This window comes from Felis catus, chromosome A1 (genome assembly GCF_018350175.1).
Source record: "Felis catus isolate Fca126 chromosome A1, F.catus_Fca126_mat1.0, whole genome shotgun sequence".
In the NCBI taxonomy this organism is placed as follows: domain Eukaryota; kingdom Metazoa; phylum Chordata; class Mammalia; order Carnivora; family Felidae; genus Felis; species Felis catus.
The window spans coordinates 105,531,248-105,559,190 of record NC_058368.1 but is presented as its reverse complement, the minus strand read 5'-3'; the positions used below and the strand labels follow the sequence as shown (position 1 = coordinate 105,559,190).

General features: G+C 36.5%; 1 protein-coding gene and 1 long non-coding RNA gene across 3 annotated transcripts in view; one reads left to right on the top strand and one right to left on the bottom strand.

The window, feature by feature from the left end:
• The window catches only part of LOC123385671, a 29,114-nt gene extending 13,950 nt beyond the window's left edge, over positions 1–15,164 (top strand). The window contains exon 3 of the long non-coding RNA XR_006598629.1: positions 14,528–15,164. This is a non-coding gene — a long non-coding RNA (uncharacterized LOC123385671). The remainder of the gene's footprint in view (positions 1–14,527) is intronic.
• The window catches only part of SLC12A2 (solute carrier family 12 member 2), a 107,703-nt gene that overhangs the window by 25,207 nt on the left and 54,553 nt on the right, over positions 1–27,943 (bottom strand). For both annotated transcript variants that reach the window (XM_011283447.3, XM_023254763.2), the window contains exons 10-17: positions 25,505–25,656; positions 20,190–20,297; positions 19,013–19,136; positions 17,822–17,923; positions 16,014–16,169; positions 14,631–14,730; positions 3,497–3,608; positions 1,286–1,426 (exon numbers count right to left, since the gene is read on the bottom strand). In XM_011283447.3, coding sequence (XP_011281749.3) covers positions 1,286–1,426; positions 3,497–3,608; positions 14,631–14,730; positions 16,014–16,169; positions 17,822–17,923; positions 19,013–19,136; positions 20,190–20,297; positions 25,505–25,656 — 995 coding nt within the window. The remainder of the gene's footprint in view (positions 1–1,285; positions 1,427–3,496; positions 3,609–14,630; positions 14,731–16,013; positions 16,170–17,821; positions 17,924–19,012; positions 19,137–20,189; positions 20,298–25,504; positions 25,657–27,943) is intronic.

Sequence of the window (27,943 nt, the reverse complement as noted above, 5' to 3'; positions counted from 1 at the left end):
TTTTTCTTCTAATAGTTAAAAACTTTGGGGGCGCCTGGGTGGCACAGTCGGTTAAGCATCCGACTTCAGCCAGGTCACGATCTCGCGGTCCGTGAGTTCGAGCCCCGTGTCAGGCTCTGGGCTGATGGCTCAGAGCCTGGAGCCTGTTTCTGATTCTGTGTCTCCCTCTCTCTCTGCCCCTCCCCCGTTCATGCTCTGTCTCTCTCTGTCCCAAAAATAAATAAACGTTGAAAAAAAAAAAAGAGAAACCTTTGCCTTTCACATTTAGTCCTTAATCCCTCTAGAAATGGTTTTTGTGTATTCTTTGTAAAGATCTATTATTTTTTCACACGAATCACCAACTGCCCTAGCTCATCCTTTTAATTCTACTTCCATATATATTAAATTTTCTATATGAGGGGCTCTATTTCTCCTTTCTGTTTTATTCCATTAACCTTATTATCACTAATTCAATACCACTATGTGTTAATTACTAAAGTTTACGATGAGACTTTATATCTACCAAAGTAAGCCCACTACCACCCCTTATTATTCCTGAGGCTCGCCTAAGATATTCTTAATGCTGTGCTTGTCAAGTTTTATAAAATATCTAAACAGAATGTGCAGGTGACAGCACGCTGAGCCTCCCACCTCTGCTTTAACAGAGCAGCTCTGCAATCAACACAATGAATGGGCTTCTGGTTAATCTTTCTTTTGAAGAAAGGGGTTCCTATAAAAAAAAGATGGCCAACATGATCCCAACCCATTTATTTCTTCCCATAAACTTCAGGGCTGATTGAGGAAACTGAGCTTCAGAGAAGTTGAGGAACTTTCTCAGTAAAAATTCATAATAAGGAAGTGGTAGTGCTAACATGTCAATCTAGGACCGACTCCAAATCCCAAATTCTGACCAGTGTGTCATACACAAAACTGAAAGTGACATCTAAGTTTAGTAAATAAATAGTGAGAAATACAGTAAGGAACAAGAATTTTTAAAGAATTAAATAAGGACTGCCATTAATTCATACTTACAAACTAACCCCAATGAGGTACAGCAGAAAGTGAAAGGGAAACGTCTTAAGGAAATAGGCTAGGATAATTTCCAAATAGGTTTTCCCCGGGCTGCCAAGGGCACATTATTTCTTTCATTCCTTACGCTCTCCAATTACACAAATCTTAGTAATAAAAATATGTTTAAAGATTTACCATTTTTATTGATATGAAGAATGAAACCTAGAATGTAAACGGTTTTTCAAAGGTTACAAAGAACTTGAATTCTGTTATTTGAAAGGCAGGACAAATTTACCTGCATCAAATACTGTGCACCTTCTCTCAAGTCATCTGCATGGACTGGAGCATAAAAAGCCTTCATCTTGTTCTTGATAAGCCACCGCTGATATTTGGCTTGATCAATGGACATCTCTTTCATGGCTTGTCTTCGAGGGCCCTTTTGGAGAAAAATATTAATAATATCATTAACTGAAAGATCATCTACTCCACATTTATAAAAATCACCCTGTTACTTCGGCCTGAACAAGCTGCCTGCACGTGGGGGACGGGGAGAAGAGGAGGACAACAACATTGCATTTTCCTGTCAGTGAATCCTTTCCAGTACTGAAGATAATGACAGTACGGGTCTGCGTTGCAAAAGTGAAGGCATGGGAGGGATGGGGGGGGGGGGTGCCACTAAAAGGGAAAAGCAAAGAGGAAGAAATGCACACTGAAAAAATAAGAAGGTTCAATACTAAGTAAATGAGAAAAATTAGAAATTACTAAAGATGGAGAAGAGATTACATGGAGAAAAATAAGAGCCTTCTGCTTTTCTATTTGTTTGGTTTAATGTTCTATTTCTTTTTATTTTTGAGAGAAAGAACATGAGTGGGCAGGGGATGGGCAGAGAGAGGGAGAGAGAGAAAGAATCCCAAGCAGGCTCTGCTTGTCAGCACGGAACCCGATGTGGGACTCAAACTCACGAACCGTGAGATCATGACCTGGGCTGAAATCAAGACTCAGATGCTTACTTACTGAGCCACTCAGGCACCCGAGCCTTGTGTTTTTCTACATAAAGTTTCTCAGCTTGTTTTCCCTTTGTCCCCAATGTTTGAGTTATTAATTCTCAGTAACCTGAAAATATCACTGAAAACAGAAGTTTGCTGTAAAATATAAATGCATTTTTTTTCTTCATATTTCTGTTAGTTAAATGGTGAAGTAAGAGAATTAAGGAAATGAGACTTCAACTTACAATTCTATTTTGGTTCTTGCAAGCAACACATAAAATGTGTTATATGCAAATGTATAAAGCAACAATCTAAAAGTAGGTTTAAGAGTACACCCTCATTGTACATGAAAAAGTATAGGAAAAATACAATTTGTTTTACAGAGGAAAAAGTTAAGGAATACTGCCCCATTTGTAATTTCCTGTGGTCAAACCCCAACTTGAAATGTTCAACTTGGAGACAAACTGAAAACCTCCACAGGTCCCAAGTGGGGTCGGTGTCTTAATGTTCTCCCCCAGACATGGCTTTGACCTTGCTACCATATAAGCAGAAGAGCAAATGTAGCACAGGCTGAGACATGGGGTGTCGAACCCAAATTTCTACCAAGATGAACTAAACAGTTTGGAAGAAAAGCTAATCTGACAAATGCTCCAAATTTCTCACACAGAACAGGTGATCCATTGTCTAACAATCAAGATGCCCAAATCATAAAAAACTACTTTTGGATGAAAAGTTTAACAGTATTTTTAAAATGGTATTACTCATGGTTAAAACAAAAAAGAATAGGCAATTAAAATTAACACTGTTTCAACTTGGAAATTCAGCATTCACTCTGCCCTTCTTATATATTGGATACTAGATATTTACCAAGATTTGTCTACCTCTTCCAACTCTTTTTTCCTGGTAGTAAATGTTCCCAGTATTCTCAAAACATTATGAAAAATGTCAGTAAGAAAACACACGTATTTCAGGGTGCCTGGGTGGCTCAGTCAGTTGAGCTTCCAACTTTGGCTCAGGTCATGATCTCACGATCTGTGAGTTCGAGCCCTGCGTCTGGCTCTGTGCTGACAGCTCAGAGCCTAGAGCCTGCATCAGATTCTGTGTCTCCTTCTCTCTCTGACCCTCCCCCGTTCATGCTCTGTCTCTGTCTCAAAAATAAAATAAACATTAAAAAAAAAAAAAAAAAAAAGAAAATGCACGTATTTCAGTTAGGCTCCTTAGTTACCAAGAAGCTACTTTTCTTACCCAAAACCTTCTGTAACAGAAATATAGTTTCCTAAAATCTCATAATAAATAAGAAAAAAAAAACAATCAAAATTCTCAAATCTTTGCTAAAGTCAGGTTCTGAGACAGTTTTGAGGCAAAAATATTTTGAAGAAAATAACTAATTACAAAATGTCTAAAGAAACTCAACAGACTTATTTTGTCAAATTATTTCACATCTAAAAAGTCCCATGAATTACAAATTACATACACAGAGTAAAGGATGTTTTAATATAGAAAACAAAGCGAACACTTACCATATGTACATGACTACAGATCATCAACCCAACATTTTTTGTGAAATCATGAACAAGATGAAGTAAAGCTGGGCGTGAGTTTGGAGCACCTGTCATAACAAGACACTGCGGCCTAATTTAAGATTAAAAAAATAAAACAATATTAGAGTTTAGATTTTGATAACATGCAAAGGTTTTACGCTGCTTCTCTAAGAATGTATTATTACACTAGAATCTCTCCTTTATGTAATTGTTCTCAAGACACAGGCCACAGGATTCTCAACAGAAGATGACTTTCAAGCAGGGTTTCTCGGTACATGAGAAATGCATGAACAAAAACTTCTTGGAACAAGTATCATGCCAAATGATTACATATCACTTGGTAAGATTACACATCAAAATTCTGGTAGGTATTACAGGAAGAAATGACCATGGTAATTAAAATATTCATAACAGGAATCAGAGGAAGATGTCGGCGTAGGAGGACGCTGGGCTCACCACGTCCTGCCGATCACTTAGATTCCACCCACATTGGCCTAAATAACGCAGAAAACCGACAAAAGACTAGTAGAACGGATTCTCCGGAGCCAAGCATAGACAAGAGGCCCATGGAAGAGGGTAGGAAGGGCGGCGTGCGCTACACGGACTGGCGGGAGGGAGCCGGGCGGCGGAGGGGCAGCCCGCCAGGCAAAGCAGAGTCCCCAAGTCTGGCTTGCAAAAGCGGAGGGGCCAGACAGAGTGAGTTCTGACAGCCAGCAGGACTTAACATCTGGAATGTTATAAGTCAACAGCTCTGCTCCGAGAGAGAGAGGGCTAGAAGAGGACAACGGGAGGGAGAGTTGTTGAGCCCCAGAGGACAGAGCTCAGCTCAGCGGGAAACAAAGGAGCTGGGAAGCGCCATCTCCCTCGCCCATCCCCTAGCCAAAATCCCAAAGGGAAACAGTTCCCGTCAGAGAACTTGCTTCACCGCGCAAACACCCAATGCTGTGCTTCTGTGGAGCCACCACTCCGATGGGTCTGCCTCCCTCCCGGTGCTGCAGGGCCCCTCGCGAAGCACACCACCGAAGGCAAAGCCAACTGAGTCTGCCCCTCCCGCCCCCGTGCACCTTGCAGATCCACCCCGACTAATACGCCAGATCCCATTGAAGCAGCACCACAAGCCTGGCAGTGTGCAAGTAGCCCAGACAGGGGCCACACCACTCCAGAGTGAGTTCTGCCCCTGGGACAGAGGAAGATAAGGTACACACCAGTCTGACTGTGGCCCCAGCGGCGGGCTGGGGGCAGACATCAGGTCTGACTGCAGTCCCGCCCACCAACACAAGTTACTCCAGACAGTACAGAGGAAGAGCCCTGCAGTTCCGCGCCACTCCAGGGACTATCCAAAATGATGAAACAGAAGAATTCTCCTCAAAAGAAAGTCCAGGAAGTGGCGACAGCTAACGAACTGATCAAAAACAATTTAAACAATATAAAAGAAAATGAACTTAAAATAAGAGTCATAAAATTAATCGCTGGGCTTGAAAAAAGTATAGAGGACAGCAGAGAATCTATTGCTAGATCAAGGGACTAAGAAACAGGAGGAGCTAAAAAATGCTATAAATGAGCTGCAAAATAAAATGGAGGTGACCACAGTTCAGACTGAAGAGGCAGAGGAGAGAATAGGTGAATTAGAAGGTAAAATTATGGAAAGAGAGGAAGCTGAGAAAAAGATAAAATATCCAGGAGTATAAGGGGAGAATTAGAGAAGTGATGCGACAAAACATAATAATATACGCATAATTGGGATTCCAGAGGAGGAAGAGAGAGAGAGAAAGGTGCTGAAGGTGTACTTGAAGAAATCATAGCTGAGAACTTCCCAGATCTGGGGAAGGAAACAGGCACTGAAATCCAAGAGGCACAGAGAACTCCCTTCAGACGTAAATTGAATCAATCTTCTGCATGACATATCATAGTGAAACTGGCAAAATACAAGGATAAAGAGAATATTCTGAAAGCAGCTAGGGATAATCGTGCTCTACCATATAAAGGGAGATGGATAAGACTAGTGACGGATCTATCTACTGAAACTTGGCAGGCCAGAAAGGAATGGCAGGAAATCTTCAATGTGATGAACAGAAAAAATATGCAGTCAACATTCCTTTATCCAGCAAGTCTGTCATTTGGAATAGAAGGAGAGAGAAAGATCTTCCCAAACAAACAAAACTGAAGGAAGTCATCACCACTAAACGAGCCCTACAAGAGATCCTAAGGGGGATCCTGTGAGACAAAGTACCAGAGACATCACCACAAGCATGAAACCTACAGACATCACAATGACTCTAAACCCATATCTTTCAATAAAAACACTGAATGTAAATGGACTAAACGCTCCAACCGAAAGACATAGGGTACCAGAATGGATAAAAAAACAAGACTTATCTATTTGCTGTCTACAAGAGACTCATTTTAGACCTGAGGACACCTTCAGATTGAAAGTGAGGGGACGGATAACTATCTATCATGCTACTGGAAGTCAAAAGAAACCTGGAGTAGCCATACTTATATCAGACAAACTAGACTTTAAATTAAAGGCTGTAACAAGAGATGAAGAAGGGCATTATATAATAATTACAGGGTCTATTCATCAGGAAGAGCTAACAATTATAAATGTCTATGTGCCAAAAACGGGAGCCCCCAAATATACAAAACAATTAATCACAAACATAAGCAACCTTATTGATAAGAATATGGTCACTGCAGGGGACTTTAATGCCCCACTTACAGCAATGGATACAACATCTAGATATAAGATCAATAAAGAAACAAGGGCCCTGATTGATACATTGGATCAGATGGACTTGACAGATATATTTAGAACTCTGCATCCCAAAGCAACAGAATATACTTTCTTCTCGAGTGCACATGGAACATTCTCTAAGAGAGATCACATACTGGGTCACAAAACAGCCCTTCATAAGTATACAAGAGTTGAGATCATACCATGCATACTTTCAGACCACAATGCTATGAAGCTTGAAATCAATTACAGGAAAAAGTCTGGAAAACCTCCAAAAGCATGGAGGTTAAAGAACACCCTACTAAAGAGTGAATGGATCAACCAGGCAATTAGAGAAGAAATTTAAAAATATATGGAAACAAGGGAAAATGAAAATACAACAATCCAAATGCTTTGGGATGCAGCAAAGGCAGTCCTGAGAGGAAAATACATTGCAATCCAGGCCTATGTCCAGAAACAAGAAAAATCCCAAATACGAAATCTAACAACACACCTAAAGGAAATAGAAGCAGAACAGCAAAGACACCCCAAACCCAGCAGAAGAAAAGAAATAATAAAGATCAGAGCAGAAATAAACAATATAGAATCTAAAAAAAAACTGTAGAGCAGATCAATGAAACCAAGAGTTGGTTTTTTGAAAAAATAAATAAAATTGATAAACCTCTAGCCAGGCTTCTCAAAAAGAAAAGGGAGAGGACCTAAATAGATAAAATTATGAATGAAAATGGAATTATTACAATCAATCCCTCAGAAATACAAGCAATTATCAGGGAATACTATGAAAAATTATATGCCAACAAACTGGACAACCTGGAAGAAATGGACAAATTCCTAAACACCCACACACTTCCAAAACTCAAACAGGAAGAAATAGAAAGCTTGAACAGACCCCATAACCAGTGGAGAAATTGGATCAGTTATCAAAAATCTCCCAACAAATAGGAGTCCAGGACCAGATGGCTTCCCTGGGGAAGTTTATCAGACATTTAAAGCAGAGATACTACCTATCCTTCTCAAGCTATTCCAAAAAATAGAAAGGGAAGGAAAACTTCCAGATTCATTCTATGAAGCCAGCATTACTTTGATTCCTAAACCAGAGACCCAGTAACAAAAGAGAACTACAGGCCAATATCCCTGATGAATATGGATGCAAAAATTCTCAATAAGATACTAGCAAATCGAATTCAACAGCATATAAAAAAAATTATTCACCATGATCAAGTGGGATTCATTCCTGGGCTGCAGGGCTGGTTCAACATTCACCAATCAATCAATGTGATACATCACATTAATAAAAGAAAAGATAAGAACCATATGATCCTGTCAATCGATGCAGAAAAAGCATTTGACAAAATTCAGCATTCTTTCTTAATAAAAACCCTTGAGAAAGTTGGGATAGAAGGAACATACTTAAACATCATAAAAGCCATTTATGAAAAGCCCACAGCTAATATCATCCTCAATGGGGAAAAACTGAGAGCTTTCTCCCTGAGATCAAGAACACGACAGGGATGTCCACTCTCACCGCTGTTGTTTAACATAGTGTTGGAAGTTCTATCATCAGCAATCAGACAACAAAAGGAGATCAAAGGCATCAAAATTGGCAAAGATGAAGTTAAGCTTTCACTTTTTGTAGATGACATGATATTATACATGGAAAATCCAACAGACTCCACCAAAAGTCTGCTAGAACTGATACATGAATTCAGCAGTCGCAGGATAAAAAATCAACATACAGAAATCAGTTGCACTCTTATACACTAATAATGAAGCAACAGAAAGACAAATAAAGAAACTGATCCCATTCACAATTGTACCAAGAAGCATAAAATACCTAGGAATAAACCTAACCAAAGATGTCAATGATCTGTATGCTGAAAACTATAGAAAGCTTATGAAGAAAATTGAAGAAGATATAAAGAAATGGAAAAACATTCCGTGCTCATGGATTGGAAGAAGAAATATTGTCAAAATGTCAATAGTACCCAAAGCTATCTACACATTCAATGCAATCCCAATCAAAATTGCACCAGCATTTTTCTCAAAGCTAGAAGAAGCAATCCTAAAATTTGTATGGAACCACAAAAGACCCCGAATAGCCAAAGTAATTTTGAAGAAGAAGACCAAGGGAGGCATCACAATCGCAGACTTTAGTCTCTACTATAAAGCTGTAATAATCATCAAGACAGCATGGTATTGGCCTAAAAACAGACACATAGACCAATGGAATAGAATAGAAACCCCAGAACTAGACCCACAAAAGTATGGCCAACTAATCTTTGACAAAGCAGGAAAGAATATCCAATGGAAAAAAGAGAGTCTCTTTAACAAATGGTGCTGGGAGAACTGGACAGCAACATGCAGAAGGTTGAAACTAGACCACTTGCTCACACCATTCACAAAAACAAACTCAAAATGGATAAAGGACCTGAATGTGAGATGGGAAACCATCAAAACCCTAGAGAAGAAAACAGGAAAAGACTTTTCTGACCTTAGCCGCAGCTATTTCTTACTTGACACATCCCCAAAGGCAAGGGAATTAAAAGCAAAAATGAACTACTGGGACCTTATGAAGATAAAAAGCTTCTGCACTGCAAAGGACACAACCAACAAAACTAAAAGGCAACCAACGGAATGGGAAAAGATATTCGCAAATGACATATCGGACAAAGGGCTAGTATCCAAAATCTACAAAAAGCTCACCAAACTCCACACCCGAAAGACAAATAATCCAGTGAAGAAATGGGCAGAAAACATGAATAGACACTTCTCTGAAGAAGACATCCAGATGGCCAACAGGCACATGAAAAGATGCTCAACGTCGCTCCTCATCAGGGAAATACAAATCAAAACCACACTCATATTCTATCACCTCACGCCAGTCAGGGTCGCCAAAATGAACAAATCAGGAGACTACAGATGCTGGCGAGGATGTGGAGAAACGGGAACCCTATTGCATTGGTGGTGGGAATACAAACTGGTGCAGCCGCTCTGGAAAACAGTGTGGAGGTTCCTCAAAAAATTAAAAATAGACTTACCCTATGACCCAGCAGTAGCACTACTAGGAATTTACCCAAGGGATACAGGAGTAATGATGCATAGGGGCACTTGTACCCCAATGTTTATAGCAACACTCTCAACAACAGCTAAACTATGGAAAGAGCCTAAATGTCTATCAACTGACGAATGGATAAAGAAATTGTGGTTTATATACACAATGGAATACTAAGTGGCAATGAGAAAGAATGAAATATGGTCCTTTGTAGCAACGTGGATGGAACTGGAGAGTGTTACGCTCAGTGAAATAAGTCATACAGAGAAGGACAGATTCCATATGCTTTCACTCCTGTGTGGATCCTGAGAAACTTAACAGAAGACCATGGGGGAGGGGAAGAAAAAAAAAAAAAACAGGTTAGGGAGAGAGCCAAAGCATATGAGACTCTTAAAAAATGAGAACAAACTGAGGGTTGATGGGGGGTGGGAAGGAGGGGAGGGTGGGTAATAGGTATTGAGGAGGGCACCTTTTGGGATGAGCACTGGGTGTTGTATGGAAACCAATTTGACAATAAATTTCACATTAAAAAAAATCATCTAAAAAAGAAAATGAATCACTCCTTTAAAAAATATATATATATATATGTAACAATTTTTTACTTGTAAAGGTAATAAACATCCCAGTTTTTTCAGAGTTCCAAAACTTCCTAAGAGCTTGGCCTTCTTTTCATGTACAAAACAGGTCATCTTCCTTCTTAGCTTGATCCTATCATAATGATTTCTACTTCGTAATATCAGCCCTATCTAATCTAGCTTACTTTTAATGACGGCTGTTCTATCAGTAAAATCATCTATGGTTGATTTGAAGGTTTCTATTTGAAGTAAAAGTTTTGATTCTAAATTATGGTGGAAATCAAACTTAAATTCAACTGCCCTTGTAAACACAAAATAGTGGCATGACTTTCATATATTCTTAATTCTTTATTTTAACTGAAAAGAAATGGAAATCAATGTTATTTAATGTAAAAATATTTAAGTATCCATTTTATAAATTCAAACATTAGCAAAGATTCTTTAAAACAAGAATTTATATGATTAAAACAAACGTTAAGAAAAAGGAAATAGACTAAAATTTCTGACATAATCACTAAATTGGTAGGGTAGTTCCTAACTTCATAAAGTAAGCATGAGAACTTGAATAAAGACTACAAAAACCAAAGCAAACCAAAATAACTAACGTATTCAGAATTTTAGCAAGCTATCTGAAAAAACCAATTCTGTCTGGGAGAAGGCGTTGGAGTGATCAAACAAGAAATCAGCCTATACGGCCCAGATTGCTAATAGTTCAGTCTATCTGAGCTTTAGCAGGTTAAAAAGCTCCTCAGCTAGAAATTACACAATTCCTGTCCTTCCTGGTAGCTTACCACTGACCCTGTGAGTGGCTTACAGCCCATATAAGGAAGCTGGCTGCCCTCCATACTTTGTTTCCCTTTCCTGTAAGCCACACCATGGATGTGCTGATGACTCTGACCACATGGACGAAAACACCTCCTAGGAAACAGCAGACTGACAAGATACAAAGAATGTGGGACCTGAGTGACCAAGTGCAGCAAATCTGCCTGCCATGAACGATCCATCTGCCTCTGGACTACCACGTAATATGGATGCTTGTCTTATGTAACCACTCTATTTACCAACTTTCCTTAACTGTAGTTTAACCTACACTCTAACATAATCTAGAGTTGCAGTTCAAGAACTGGTAGCCCCTATCTTCACTACATGGTAAATATACCACAAAGGCTTACTTCAGTATAGTTGTATCATAAAAGCATCAAAAAAGCAGAATACAAAATATATTAGGGATGAGACTGAGTAACAATGACAGAGGGCAAACATCTACCTTTGTTTTAATTCCTTCCTCAAAACAGTCCATTGTATAAAGGGATTTTTAAGGGAAAAAAAAAAAAGGAACAGGAGAAAACACAGTAGTATGGAGATACTGAAAGCTAGAAAGGAGAGGGAAAAAACAACAAAAGATAGGCCCCATATTAGGAAGAGGCTAAATCCTAAAGCCTAAGAGAAAGCTGTGAAGCTACCTGATTTGACACCTAAAAATCACCAGTGCCTACAAGTTAGAGGCAGTGAGTGCCTCTGGAAGTGGCACGAACCATGTATTAAAGAAACTGAAGTAAGAAGCACTGGTTGCAAATTTGCATAAGAAACAACTAGAAAGAACCAAATCATCTTCATTACCATCATGAATACATTTCTGTGTCCTTCCCCAATCCTGCCAGGCTAAGGCTTATTTGCTAAAAAGGGGCTCAAAACCACAATGAGGTATCAATTCATAACACTCACAATGGCTCTTACCAAAAAGACAAGAAGTAAGTGTTGGTGAGGATGTGGAGAAAAGGCACCCCTCACGCACTGGTGTTTTACATGAGTCAAGATATGGAGGCAACCTAAGTGTCCAGTGACAGATGAATAAATAAAGAATACATGGTATATATACAACAGAATATTACTTGGCCGTAAAAAATAATGAAATCTTGCCATTGTGACAACATGAATGAACCTAGAAGATATTATACTAAGGGAGTTAAGCCAGACAGGGAAAGACCAATACCACATGATTTCACATACATGTGGAGTATAAAAACCAAAAGAGAAAACGAACAAGAAAGAGATGAAAAGACTCACAAATAGAGAGAAGAAATCAATAAAACAAGAACAAAAAGAAAAACAGACTCATAAATATAAACAAACTGATGGCCACCAAAGTGGAGGGGATTGGGGGGATGAGCAAAATGGGTTAAGGAGATTAAGAGGTATAAAACTTCCAGTTTCAAGTCTTGGGGATGAAAAGTGTATCATTGGGAATAGTCAAAAATACTGTAATATACTTATCATGACAAGCATTTCATGATGTGTATAATTGTTAAATCACTATGTAGTCTACCTATAACTTTAGAATTTAAGTAAGTTTTAAATTTTATTTATTTTAAGTAAGCTCTACACCCAACACAAGGCTTGAACTGATGAATGACCCCGAGATCGAGAGCTGCACGCTCTAACAACTGAGGCAGCCAGGCATCCCTAAAACTAATTTAATATTATATGTCAACTATACTTTAATGAAAACATTTTTGGTCTGTGACACACTAGCAACAACTGAGAGCAGAAGCAGCTACTTTAATCAGGGGAGGAATGGAGAAAACATTTACATACTGAATCCTGAGACCTTCAATCTCCTCTCCCACTTGACTCTCAGAACTCAGTAGCCACGACTGTCATCAACAAGCAAAAAATTAAAAGATTCCTTTCTGTGAAATCTAATTGCAAAAAAAACAATCTTCAAGATGACTTAAATTTCTCAAAGAACCAGCAAAGCCACATTCATCTCCATTAAGGGCTTCAATGACAAACTCCAAGCACCAATGCAGAATTTCCCTGGCCAAGGACCACAGTTACTTCACACAAGGCTAAATCTAAGCACCCAAGCTAAAAGACAGGAAACAGAGAGAAAGACATTTCAAGAAACAGAAACTACAAGGTGGAGAAAACCACATCTTTAGCTAAGTTTGGTGAAGGCTGAGACAGTGATATGTATAAAATTAAATAAGAAAAGAAAAGGAAAAAAATTGGTTCCAGAGAAAACAAGAAAGCTGTACAAGGAAAGAAAAAGGAGTCATAATTACCACGTGGCTCAGCTATGAATCATTTTAAAAAGTCATAAAAATATAAAAACCTAATCAAAATAATGACATAAAAATATATTGTGAGGATGGGACAAAGGGAAGAGTGCATGTGTGTGGTGGGCACATGTGGGTGAAGGACGTCAATTAAATTTAATTAAAGTTAAATTAAAAATCAAAAAGTACAGCAAGACAACTCTAATGTTGGGGAATATCAAGTAATTACTAAATCAATCAGCTAAGAGTTGAAAGAGGTTGCCTGTGGTATGACACAAACAGGGACATGAAAAGTCAGCCAACTATGGATTTTCATGATTTTCTTCTGTTTCTCTCAACTATGTTCATGGGTAATTCTGATAAAGATTTAAGAAGCCATACTGGAATAAAATACATCTTTTCAATGTTCCCATTAGTATAACAAAGCAAAGCAAAAGGTATTCATTGATGGCAAATTCACTCTGAGTCTTGGTCATACTCTCAGTTCCGTAATACAATTTTTTACACAAAGGGAGGATTTCTATTTTCAGCCATACTTGGCATCAACTATTCAAAATGCACTAAAATTAAAGTTTTCCGCCCAGGGCTCTCATTGCTTTTTCTTTTCCCAATTTCTCTCTACTCCAAAGCTGAACATCTGTGGTCTCTGGAAACTTTTCATTCTAGAAAAAAAGAGATGGGGGGCAGGATCCAAAAAGTAACAGAAAAATACATAAAGACTTTTCTTACTGGGAGAAAACTGGTAGAGCAATTCTTTTCTGTCACTCATTCACTCCTTAGGATTTCTTTCAACAGTATTTCCCCTTTTGGTTTATTGACAGGCATGGAACACATCTCTTCATTATTCAGAAGCCACTGAGATGTGATTACTCATGAATACAGAAAGTCAACTGCTTACAGCCAGGCTTAACTGAACAGTATAAGACTATTTAGATCAATTTTTAAAAAAATGGCAAGCCTACTTTCCACAAAATGCAAAATCTATAATTTCTAAGAATCCACATAGGGAAATAATGAGATTTCTTGATTTAGAGGGATATGTATCAGTAGCACTTTAATAACTGAATTCCATCAATTGTTAGTAGCAGGCTGAATTAAGGAATAGATTTTTATTTTTTAAGGAATAGTTTTTAAATTGATGATTAATACACTACTATAAAATACAAAGTCACTTATTGAGTAAAAGAGTATAAATGTTCTTTAAGACATTGATTCTTTATCATCAAAACTGGATTCCAGAAGTCAATGATGAGAAAAAAGCAACTAACATGAAAATAGTTAGTGCTTTAGTATAATTACAAAATAGGGTATGTCAAAAATCCCTAAGAAGCTCATACTTTGTAGTTGTACAGTGGTTACTGAACTTCGCTGGCCACAAGGGGAAGAAACTATTCACTTTATGACAGCTACCATTTAAAAGCCTTCAAATGAGAGACTTCTGACACTTTTAGTTTTGTAACATTTTTGTAAATCAGATAATTCACCTCTTTATCAATTTTTGATAACCAAAAAATCTTACTACCCTGGTTTTTGAACACATGGCCCATCCAAAGTCCAGCCAAAACAAAAACGAATATTCTGTGCTTTTAGGAAACTTTGCAAGAAATATCAGCAGATGAAAATGTTACCGAACAGTAAGTCAAGAAGTGAGTGGCACCTAACACAGATGCTTCTATGTCACCTTACCGCTTACCTGAAGTTTTTCACGTGGTCTTCCACCCCTGAAAGACGAATCGAATGTTGCAGAGCATTTAGGTAAGTCAGAGCTTGTGTAGAGGATCCCCAGTTCACGTCTGTGGGAAGACAGGGTACACACAGCAACACACCAGTATTAACCAACGATCAAGAACCAGTTTGAGGCACAGAGAAGTAAACGATGCTCTGTTTAAAAAAACAAATGCTAAAATAAACCAATGTACTGACAATGCTCAAGAGTTCAAGTGCATGGCATGACACTGTGATAATACTAATCTGAACTGGAACTGCATTTAAAGAACAAGTACAGTTCAGAAAAGACTAAAGTGATGGGGCTAGAGACACGCTGTGCATGCAACTCAACAAAGTTCCACAAATAATTTTAAGATTATTGTTTATATAGCCAGAGGCCTACTGGGAAAGAGGCTGATCTCTGATGGAAAGATTTCAAAACTGTGAAATTACCATTCATAGAACTTAATAGTTTGTTATTGGAACAGGAAAATTTCACACTCTGCATTGAGTAAACAGCCTGGACACTAAATAGGACTTTAGAAATTTGTTATTTTAGAGAAATAATTGTTTCTAAGATGGCTAAAACATTACCTTCTTTGTCCATTTCATTTCTAAAGCCAGCACTCTAATCCAAAACCTCCCTGCATCATATCTGGATCGCAAAATGCTTCCTCACAGTTTCAGATGACGACAGTGCAGCTACTCTTGCATTTCTTCCTAACTTAGTCAAATGGGGCCAAAACTTGTCAAACTTTTCTCACTGGCTCCTCCCTCAGTGTTACAGTTACCACACTACACTGGACCAATCCCAATACACCTAAGGATCATCATCTTATGTAGAGATACACCCAAGAGTTACCAACACGACACGTTCTGGGAAATCTTTAACCCCAGTTAGAACATGTTTGTCAAATGTTCCCTGCTATATGGTGAACTAACGGAAAGATACCACATCTTTCTAATATACCGTCCATTCCGTGCAATTTACTCCAACAGGTGCTAAGACCACAGTACTAACACATATGCTTATTAGGCTAACAGCTATTACAAGAGCTATTCTACGAAGTCTAATCCTTCCAAGGAAAATTTTAAAATACATTGAGGGTCACCCAAATGTTAGTAATACAAATGTGTCATTTTTCTGTAAGTAGGATTAGTTAAATTTATGAGCAAGTATGAAATTACATAGAATAAAAAGTCTTGTGGTAATTATTTCACTAAGACTACATATATCTGGAAATGAGAAGTATTTTAGGTTTTACACAAAGCACCTTTCAAGTACACAGAAGATGAAGCTTAGACAGGAAAAGTAACAAAGAACTTCGAAGTGTCTTGTGGCTTGAAACAATAATAAAAGAGTACTAACCTGGTTTTTTGTAGGTCACATAAATATACAGCCCAAGGACTATGACATATGTTAACAATGCAGCCCACCAGTTAATGACAAACATCACTATGCAGCAAAGAATAGCTCCAATAAGTGATATCCACATGTTGTAGTATTTGAATGCAGGACGCCATCCTAACAATTACAAACAAAACAGATACATAAAAGTCAGTGAAATACCTTATGTGCTTTAGACAATGGAACATATGTGTGCACAAAATAACTTTCTTTGTGGTTGCTTTAAATATTCAGTATAAGGCTAACATGTAAAAGTAGATTCATGGAGCATTACTGAGCACAATGAACTTTCACAATTTTTGAAGGCCATGAAGAAAGCACATGTATTTAATTCTACTTTATTCTATGCATCAACCTATCTTAGTGAATACAAAAAAACTACAAAAGATTGAGAGGAAGTTTTAAGTTGATTCTTTACAAGTGTGGCTTTAGGTTTTGGATTTTACCATGAAACATATGCATATTCTAATGCATATACAAAAGAGTTCAAACAAAATTTTCTGGAAAACTTAATTCATCTACTTGCTAGAAAAATTAACAGTTGGGTGTAGAAACTTATCTTCCCATTTGATGAAGTATTTATAAATTAAGTTCACTATAAAAAAATGCTCAAGACCATGTTTTCAAATTTTCATTCCATAGCCAAAAATATTATTTAAAAATCATTTCAATAAATTTCATATTCTTTTCTTAAATTAAACTTTTAATTGTGAAATCATTGCAGATTCCCACAAAGTTGTGAGAAAGAATCCAGAGAAATTCTGGGGACTTTTTACCTAAGTTTCCCGCAATGACAACACCTTGCAAAATCACACAACAACACAACTAAGATACTGATATTAATACAGTAAAGACAAAGAACAGTCCAATATAAGCATCCCTTGTGTTATCCTTTTACAACCACACATACCCATCTCTAAAATTTATATTCTTAAAGGAAAGACTGAAGCTAAGATGTGTGTGTCCCAACTTCCATACTTTATCTTCCCTATTCTGAGAGAATTTGAGACCCTTAGAAGGAAAATTGCCTTTGTTCCTTCATTCTTTCCCTGATGTCCAGCTGTTGTTATGGTTTACAATAAAAAGTCCTCAATGAAAGCATATGGGGCAGTTTTTCAGTTCCCAGAGACCATTTAAAACAGAACTCCACAGAACTTACTGTGTTAAAAATATTTTTCTGGGCATGTTAGCTTTATCATAACCATGTTCTTAGAACTTAAATGGAAAGCAGTTAAATAAATAATAAAAACAGGGAGAAAATAATTCTTTCATAGTATTAGTCAGAATTGGAGATCAATGCTATCTTAAATGGTTCTAAGAAACAGTAAACTACCAGTAAACTTCATGACAAAGAGATCTTTGAAGACTCACTTAACTTGACTCTAGAGTAAAGGTGGACTGAGCATTAATGGGTTAATCACTCACAACACCATCTTTTAAAATGTGTTGAAGTGGGGCGCCTGGGTGGCGCAGTCGGTTAAGCGTCCGACTTCAGCCAGGTCACGATCTCGCGGTCCATGGGTTCGAGCCCCGCGTCGGGCTCTGGGCTGATGGCTCAGAGCCTGGAGCCTGTTTCCGATTCTGTGTCTCCCTCTCTCTCTGCCCCTCCCCCGTTCATGCTCTGTCTCTCTCTGTCCCAAAAATAAATAAAAAACGTTGAAAAAAAAATTAAAATAAAAAAATAAATAAAATGTGTTGAAGTTTTATTATTTTCTCTAAAATCAAAGACATTAATGCATTCACAGAACTTTAAGAAAATGTAAGATCACCTGGAGATTTTGCAAGTGAGGCATGGAACACCGAAAAATTGATCAAAGCGTACGATGCAAGGAAGAAGTTAGAGATAATTGGAGCGATAACATTCAGTTCAGCTGCAAAAGACACATGAGGTGTATTTAAGGACACACTATACACATTTTTTAACTTTTTAAAACATGAAATTATTTTAAGCCTTTAGATGATACATAGATATACCCCTATATCCACACTTCAGATTTAATGAGTACATATATTTTGCCACATGTACTTCATATACTTTCAGACATCGACCCTTGGGTCCACAGTTAAACCCTTTCCACCTCATTCTTCCAAAGTTGCCCTATTTTTCCAGTGACATTATATAGTTTTACTAAACACATATATAGTCCACAAGTTTTATGCAGTACTGTTTTGGGTATTTTCAAAGTCAGACAAATACCATATTTATCATTTTGCAATTTGGTTACATTTATTATATTTGAGATTCATACTGCTATGTGGAGATAAAATGTATTCATTATTTTTACTCTTCGATAATAGACTGCAGTTTCATTCTTCTGTTAGTAGGTATTCAAGTTGCTTTCCTTTTCTATTATAAATAATGACACTAAAAACATCTTTGGATATGGTTCTTTGGATATACATGCAAGTTTCTTTAGGATATATATAGACTACTAAAAAGAACTGCTGGACTGTGAGAACCTTTATAAAACATTAGTGATTTATTCTCCAAAGTAGCCATACCGAAGAGATACCTAGCAGCATTACAGGAGAGTTAGTTTCCATACTTGCTGGTCTAATTCAGACTTTTAATAAAAGTCCACTATCATCTTCAGCAGTGGAAGACTCATTTAACTCACTTGTGATCAGAGGTAAAAGTGCCCAAACGTAGCTCAGGGGAGGCTCTACCTTCAGGAGGGCACTAAAACCCTTTCTTGTACGCTGTCATTTTATTTGTTTCAGGGACAAGAACCTAGGAGTTCCCTCTGATGGAGACTTAGCGATGGTAACAATTTTCGCAGGTATGTACTGAGCACTATAATTTATAGTATTTTCTACGTACACTTTCATTTAATCACAAAAAAACTAACTTAGTTTACTAGGCAAATTAAGGTTTTCTTCATAATTTAATAATTCAATGTTTAGAGTTCACACTATAAATGTTACAAAACCTGTATTAGCACATCATTTGTATGACTAACCAATTAAGATGAATCCAAGGGCAATTAGGAATGTTAAGATGTAGCCACGAAGAGGTTCATTATTTTTCCCATAACCTTTAGCAAACATCTGGAAAGCTGGGTAGATGTTGTCCTTACACAGAGCCTAGTGAAGAAAGGCAAATATTAGAGGAAATATAATGAAATTAGACAAACAGACTTCCTTACAGTTATAATATGTGTAAGTGTATAATACTGTATAATACTGTATAAACGTATAATACTGTAAAATTTCAGACACAAGATTAGAACACAAGATTTCTACTTCTTGATCCTCTTTCTTCCCACTGTGTCACAATGCTTTACCTAACAAACGATAAAGGAGACCAAACATTTCAAGTATCAAAAGGTAGTTGGTAGAGAATACCGCTGAAGTTTTTATCTACCTTACCCAGCTCCCCACGCTGAAACTCTTTTATGAAGATAAATGGCAGAGAGGCAGACATACAAATAAATCTGAAAATTTGAGGAGTATGACAAAGGTGTGACCTACATCACAAAAAAAAAAGTCTAAATCCTAGACTTAAAGCAAATAAAAATCCTTATTATAAAACTTAACCACTTTTCTTAAAACTCTATTAAAAACTATTTTAAGAGATATATTCTATATTGACCCTACTCATTGGCTACAACTATAATATCAGGAACAAGGCTGCAGAACAACATCCTATTCAGTGTCAGCTGTTTGCTTAATGCTCATTAAAGGGAGATAAGATGTGCCTCATTCGTCATCCTGAGTAGCTAACACAATGTGTGGCATATAGTAGGCATTCAAATGTTCATAAAGCAAAACATAAAGGCTGTCATCATGCAAGAGGGCACAAGGTCCTTTAATTCTTTCAACTTATACTTGGACTGCATTCCTTATTCTTAGTAAGACATTATAAAAAATTTGTGCAATGAGAGTAAGTTGAAAAAACAAAACTCCATCACCATTTACAGAAAGACAACTTGACTATACCTTCACAGTAGGTAAATGCACTAATGTTTATATAACGAGAAACATTCACAAAATTAAAGATACCTGTCTTGAGATGTGTGTGTATATATCATACACATATAAAGGCAAACAAATGATTTGAAAAAGTTAAGAATCCCAAAGTGAAATATATTACCATAACTTCCCTTTCAATAAAGCTTGTACTATGAAAATACCTACCTGAAATATTTTGGGAGCACTCACAAGGGATGCTAATGCAGAAGAAAGAGTGGCTGAGAAGATACCTGCAGAAATTAATGGTGCGAATCCTGACACCATGCTCATTACCTTAAAAAAGGGGAAAATTAAGTGTTACAAACAGGTCAAGAAAGAACAAAATACTATATATCATTATTATGCTAATGAAGGAGACTAACAGGGCAGGGGGATATGATAATAACAAGCAATAATAATGGTTATGTGCATTACAAATTTCTAAAACATATTTACCAGTAGCGTTCACCTTGAATCTTTTTATTTGGTAAAATTTCAGACACACAGCAGACAGAAGAGCATAATGAACCACCAAGTATTTATCACCTGCTTTCAACAATGATCAGTTCAGGACCAATCTCACATCATTGTGAATCAAACCCCAGACATCACTTAATAAACAAATATATAAATATTTCACCATGTACCTCTAATGGGTAAGAACTTCTAAAAACTCTAACTATAAAGCCACTGTCAGAATTTAAAAAGTAGTTCCTTAACATCACCAAACAGCCTATCACCATTCAAGTTCTCGAAGTTGTCCATCTTTTCTTGCCTTTTTAAATAGTTTAAACCAAAATCCACAAAAAGACCACACATTAAATTTGGTTGATACGTCTCTTAAAGTCTTTTTCAATCAGCAGGTTCACTGCTTTCCTTTACATTTTACTATTAAGTCATTGTCTCAGAGAAGCCTCACACTTCTGGATTTCACTGACTGCATCTCCAACTTGTGGTATGTAACCCGCTGCTCTCACCTCTGTATTTCTAGTGAACTGACAGATCTAGACAGTGCATCAGGATGAAGTACAAGTTCAGTGGCAAGAGTATTTCAAGATGGTGCACTTCCATCAAGAAGGTTGTTTTTTCTTTCTTTTCTTTTCTTTCTCAAGAAGGTTGCTTTTTCTGTCTTTTCTTTCCTTGCTCCCTCCCTTTCTATCAGATTGGTATTGTAGTTATGTTTTCTCTTTTTTAAAAAGAGACCTCAACTTTCGGAACCTAATGTGGAGATATTTCTACCTGAAAGGACATAAGTCTATGATGTGTCTTTAAATAATGTGGGAAGTAGGAAGTTATAAATAAAACAAAGTCAGCCAAGCACTGGTGATTAATAAAATCTCATAAAGTACATTACACTGCTTTCTCTATCTTTGTACATGTTCAAAAATTTCCCTAATGAAGTTTAAAAAAAAATGGATTGATCACTTAGATCATGAGAAGACAACCAGATAAATCCAAACTGAGGGGCAAAAAACAAAGTAACATACCTGGACTCTTTAAAATAACAACACCCTGGAAGATTAAAACAGGCAGGCTGGAAACTCCTAGATTAAAGGATTTTAAAAGAACATGATAACTCAATGCCATACGTAACCTAGATTGGATTTTGGATCTAAGAAAAATACCTATAAGGGACATTACTGGAGCAAGTGGGGAAAATGAAGATGGATGATATATTTAAGTAACAGTATTTCAACAACAATGAATTCCTGAAGTGGGCTAACTATACTGTGCCCATATAGAATATTTCAAAGAGCTCAAACTGATGGGCATTTTATGGTGTGTATAATTTGTTTTCACATATTTGAGAAGAAAGAGACTATACATATATACAAAGATAAAGGCCTGGGGCAAAACATAAACACCTAGTAAATTTAAGTGAAGGGGTAGGTATAGAGGTATTCATTGCACTGCTCCTCCCACATCTTTGAAAACTGTGAAAAGACCAGACCGCGGTGGAAAATTGTCTGGAGGACTCAGGTACTGTCAACTTGACCCATCCATTATAAGTTCCACCAGTAGTGAATGATGATCATTACCTAGATTCATTACTTCCCTAGTAGAGATTTACTTTTCATTTATAGTGACCAAGACCGTGCCAACTAAGGAGACAAGGAAATATGGTTTTAAGGTATTTGTGACTATTCTGGCCTTGACTGTAATTTTATACTTTAAACCAGATGTAAAGTTAGCTATAGGCATGATCCCGGGCCATAATGCATACATCTGGTTTCATGTGTTGATAATTCCACCTTGTTTCACCTAAGTGGCTCTCCCTGTATCTTTCAAAAGACTTAGTATTAAAAATGAAGAATACATTAAAGTGGTTAAAAAAGTATTAGCATTGACCTCTGTAAGCATTTCAGAGAGAAAAAAATTTTAAACAAATGATTTTCTATTCAGCCCTTCAGTCAAATATTGGTAGTTAGATATATGCCATATGTTTTTCACAATCACTATGTTTCACGGTCGTTAATACTAGATTAGCAGTGCAACTCCTGTCTTTGGGGAAGGAGATTATAAAGGACAGATAAGATAGACCAGGATAAAAATGAACAGACTTGATTTCTGCTATATATACTTTTCAAATCCAAAATTGTGTGCCTGTCCATCATGACCCCAAAGGTAAGTGCAAAGACAGCAGATAAAGGAAGAAAAAAAGCAAAGTACAGAGAAAATGATACTTTGCTGGATTAAGGCAAAACAGACACCACAAGCATTACATACAACTATAACCTTTCATCTGTCAATTTTGTGGGAAAAATCATGTTTCCTCTTCTTCTATCACCTCTGAAGGGAGGTAAATAATGCTCCACACTTAGCATCTAGAAATGCTATCCTTCTAAAATTTGCTGAGTTTCCTATTTTCTAGTTACATATTTACCCAATAACCTCTGCATTTCCCACCATTTTATGATAAAATATGAATAGCAAGGATAATGATAATGAATGTAAATAATGGTAACATCAGTGTTGTCCACAATACATGATGGAAACAAAGATGACAAAAATAAAGGTCTTATCTCTAGTAAGAGAAAAAAAACAAAAGTCAAGATTTTTCTATGGGGGAAATATATGTGTATGTGTTGATGATTTGAGGTTCAAGAAAATCTTCATGGAATTGGGTTTCCTTGATTAAAGGCATATTTGCACATATAAAAAGAAAAAAAGTAGGTGCATTCCAAGCAGAATGGAGTGCAAAAAAAAAAAAAAAAAAAAAGGAAAAGACTAGGAGAAGCATGTGTGGATGTATATATGCAAAAATATGCAACCACATGGGTTCAGTGTGGACAGAAGGCAGTGGGACATAAGACTGGTTATGAAGGGTTTTGACTGACAGTAAAAAGGCTCACACTTTATTTACTAAGCAATGGTGAGTCAGTGGTTTCAGAAGACATTAAAATGTAGAAATACATTAAGAAACCTACGACTATATATGTAAAAATCAAAATTTAAGACAAAATGATCCAAGTCATTTTTCTTCCTGAAGTATGAAAAGACAAAGACATGCACAATGGCATTATCAAGTGTGGTTTTGGGTGGATTGCATCATCAAACTCCAACTTACATGCTTGTAACTTATGTTCTGTGTACCATTCTTCATTCTCTAAATGATGAGTTTATGCTTTTACAGGATTTTTTTGTTTCACTTTACAAAGCATTTTTAAAATTTTTGAAGATTTATTTAGCTGTATAAGCAAAGCAGCTTTACATAAACCAAGCTGCTCTTTGCTTAACTGAGTCCATACTAGACTTGATAAAGACAACACACTTTTGTATTTTAAGGCAACAACACAGAAATCTGATTGGCATTTTCAGTCACTGGGCAGAGATCAACATTTGTGCCTTTCATACACAATATCAATGTCAGAACTGGCCTGGATCATTAGCTGGATATGAATACTTTCTTTCATGCCTACGACTATGCCTAGTCTTGTGACTAGAAAAAAACAAACTTCTATTATATAATTGGGTTCAATATTTCTAAACACTGAAAATGTAGACAATTGCTTGAAACCACAAAAAATAAAAATAACGCCATTAAAATGTTACAACATTTTATTACAAAATTTCATTATTCTACATGAAATTTATACTGTCCTAAAATACAATAAATCATCAATTATTGCTTATTATAATTACATTAAACTGTAAAAACACCAGGAAACAAAATTTTTAGTTTTTCCTTTGATTCAGTATAATCTTCTGTTTGTAAAAACCCATATATTTTACAAAAATTTCATTTTACCTTTAGAACCTTGTAGAGATAATAATAAAAGGAAGAAGAAATGATATCCTCCAAGTTCTGGACAAGTAGTGTTATCTTTTACACAGTTCATATGTTTTAAAAGGTCACAAACTTTCAAACATCCATTAAGAACTTAATTCTGGGGGTGCCTGGGTGGCTCAGTCAGTTAAGCATCTGACTCTTGATTTTGTCTCAGGTCACGATGTAACAGTTCATGAGGTCAAGCCCCATATCAGGCTCCTCACTCACAAGGCAGAGCCTTCTTGGGATTCGCTCTGCCCTTCCCCTGATCTCTCTGTCTCAAAAATAAGTAAGTAAACAACAACAACAAAAATTTAATTCTGTTGTTCAATGGTAGTTTAGCACACTAGGACTATATGGGCCTTATCTAACTAAATAACACTACTGATACTCATGAGTGTTTTTTTAAAAGGGATTTTATATATAAAGCAATTATGTAGACACCTCTAATTAGAAAAACAAACTCATTTGAACAAATGTGGATTTAAAAAACTCAAACTAACATGAAATACTTGCGCAAATCTAACAAAACACGTATAAGACTTGTATTCTGAAAACTACACAATGCTGATGAAGGAAACCAAAGACCTAAATAAATGGAGTAATAGACTGTGTTCATGGATTCTAACACTCAATAGAGTGAATATGTCATTCTCCCTAAATTGATATACAAGTTTAAAGCAGTTCGTAACAAAATCCCAAGGCTTTTTTCAGATAAACATAAGATTACTCTAGAATTTTTATAGAAAAGCAAAAAGAACTAAGATAGCTAAAACCATTTTGAAAAAAGATAAAGTGGTAGATATCAATCTACTTGACTTTAAGACTTATTATGCAACTACTCTAGTCAAGAATGTATGGTACTTGTGGATGGATAGATGCAAACATCAATAGAACACAATAGAGAACCTAGAAATAGACCCAAGAAACATGACCATGTGTGAGATGCTTGCTGTCTTAAACTATACACCATACATATGTACTATATATTGTACCCTAATATAGAAGTGTTACCCTTGGGAGCCCTTTTGCTCTTGAAGAGCTTCAGATTTTACCCTTTCAAAATTTTTCTATTTGCCCAATTAGTTATCTACAGACTTTTCCAACAGATATCTGGGTAGAAAATAACAATAGCCCTCCCTTCTAAGTTAGTGCTGGAATCTCAATGCCCAAATTTGATAGCAGTCTAACCTCTACATAAATGTCCGTATAATATAAATATGATGCTCACCTGGAAATTGTTCATTAGGCCATAGGAACAAGGGCTGGTTTCACAGGATGAAAAGTCGAAGTTTAATTTGCAGGCTGCAGAAGTACAGTTTGTTAGCTCTGTTACAATAGTGTCATTAACGTTCCCAGTGGCATCTCGAACAACACAAGAACCTAAAGTGCAAGGTACAATAATAACAAGTAAGACAGCTCAAATTTATATTCATTTCAAAATTACATATATCCATAAAGCAAATTATGGTACTGAATATATACTTGTTAAAAGTACTGACATTTTCACCATTTACTTTCATAGCATTTATAGTTTACAAAGATTTGCCTGTAATAGAATTTAAAAAGCATCATGATCCCCAATATTTTAATGAATCAAAACATTATTAAAAACTAGTATTTTACAAATACACGATTAAAAACCCTGTACATATGGTTGTGGAAAATGATAACAAGCAAAACCATTTCTAGGTCTATTTGGTAAGATGTCCTTAAGCAAATATAAACACGTTGTGTTGAAAGAGTTACAAATGGGAGAAATGTTTTCCTGCTCCAAGTATTTTATATTTGAAACATGCCAAAGATCAGATTTCAGGTAATATCAAACTTCTGTGAAGGAAAGCAATTTGAATATCAATGAATTATAATTCTGTTTAAACCTCTGGCTCAAGTAAGTCTACCCTGATATTAAGAAAATACATGATTATTGGAGAATTGATTAAAAATAACTTGTGGGGCAGAATGAACGGGTATAGGTGAAACAAGATTAACCACACATTGTTAATTCTTGATAACTTCATTGAAACTGGGTGATAGTTCATTAGAAAAAGCTCTCTACTCTTGTGCAAAATTGAAAACTTCTATAATACGACATTAAAAAAAAACTTTATTGATAAAAAAGCATTTCATTATTTGGAACAACATATGATGTGTAACTATTGGCAATTACCATTCCTTAGACTTCATATATTTTTACTTTTTTTTTTTTTTAATTTTTTTTTTCAACGTTTATTTATTTTTGGGACAGAGAGAGACAGAGCATGAACGGGGGAGGGGCAGAGAGAAAGGGAGACACAGAATCGGAAACAGGCTCCAGGCTCTGAGCCATCAGCCCAGAGCCTGACGCGGGGCTCGAACTCACGGACCGCGAGATCGTGACCTGGCTGAAGTCGGACGCTTAACCAACTGCGCCACCCAGGCGCCCCTTATATATTTTTACTTTTGAAGCACTTTAGCACTCCTGTCTCATCACATATGAGGTAAAAATAATAAACAGTGTAGCCTAAAGTGAACAACAAACAGAAACTTAAGTTTGAAAGGAAGAACATTTTAACGATTAGACAGCCTACATCAAGTCCTTTTTGTCCTCAATTTCTTCATCTAACTCTCAGAATAGTGTTTGCAAAACCATGTTTCCTTAAAGGTACTTGTGAAACCATTTGGGTGAGGGGAGAAAAGAAGCCTGTCTACCCTTTATAAAGCATGTATGCTTTTAAGTGTTTCATATTCTCATGTTCTACATGGAAGTGATTGGGTGAAAAAAGGTTCCATTACTTTGAACTAGTTACACAACCACTGATGTAGGCTGGTCAGGGAGAACAGACACTCCAAGGGCTAACGTGGACAGAATGAAAGGAGTATGATGGCCAACAGCGTTAGGGGGTAACATACAAACAGAAACCATTTATTTGCTGTAACTATTTTCCAATTTGAAACATAACCAGTTATATAAACCTTTCTTTAAATTAAAACTAAATTTTCTTGTGCCAAGAACTTTTAGGGGAACACAAAAATATTTTGCTAAGCTTATATATATAATTGATTTGTTTTTTCTAAATGAATTTCAGAGATTTGCGCATATACAGACTTGGAAGAATAAATGAAATCCAACTCCTTTACTAAATGTGAATTTAGCCCACTATGATAGCATTATTAGCATTTCCAATTCTTGTTTAGTGAAGTTTCAAAATTACATTTAGGCAAATTAACAGGAGAGTTTATAAAAAGAGTTCTGTCATTACTTCACAACATATCACCAAATATGTGACAAAATACAATTTTCTTGGAGTGAGCAGGTGGCTCAGTCGGTTGAGTGCCCAACTTCGGCTCACGTCATCATCTCATGGCTCATGGGAATGTCATGATCTCATGGTTTGTGGGAACAAACCCCAGATCAGGCTTTGCATTAACAGCGCAGGGACTGCTTCAGATTCCCTGCCTCCATCTCTCACTGCCCCTCCCCTACTCATGTTCTCTCAAAAATAAATACACATTTAAAAAAATTTTCTTACAGAAACACTATGAAAACCTTATACTCTGTGGTCTATGATTTTGGAGTTTGATTCTTCAGACTGGTATTCAACTAAAGCTTTATTCTTATAATATACTTCAGAGATTTAACTGGAAAACTTGAGTCTAGACATTAAAACAAGGCTTACAATTCAAGAAT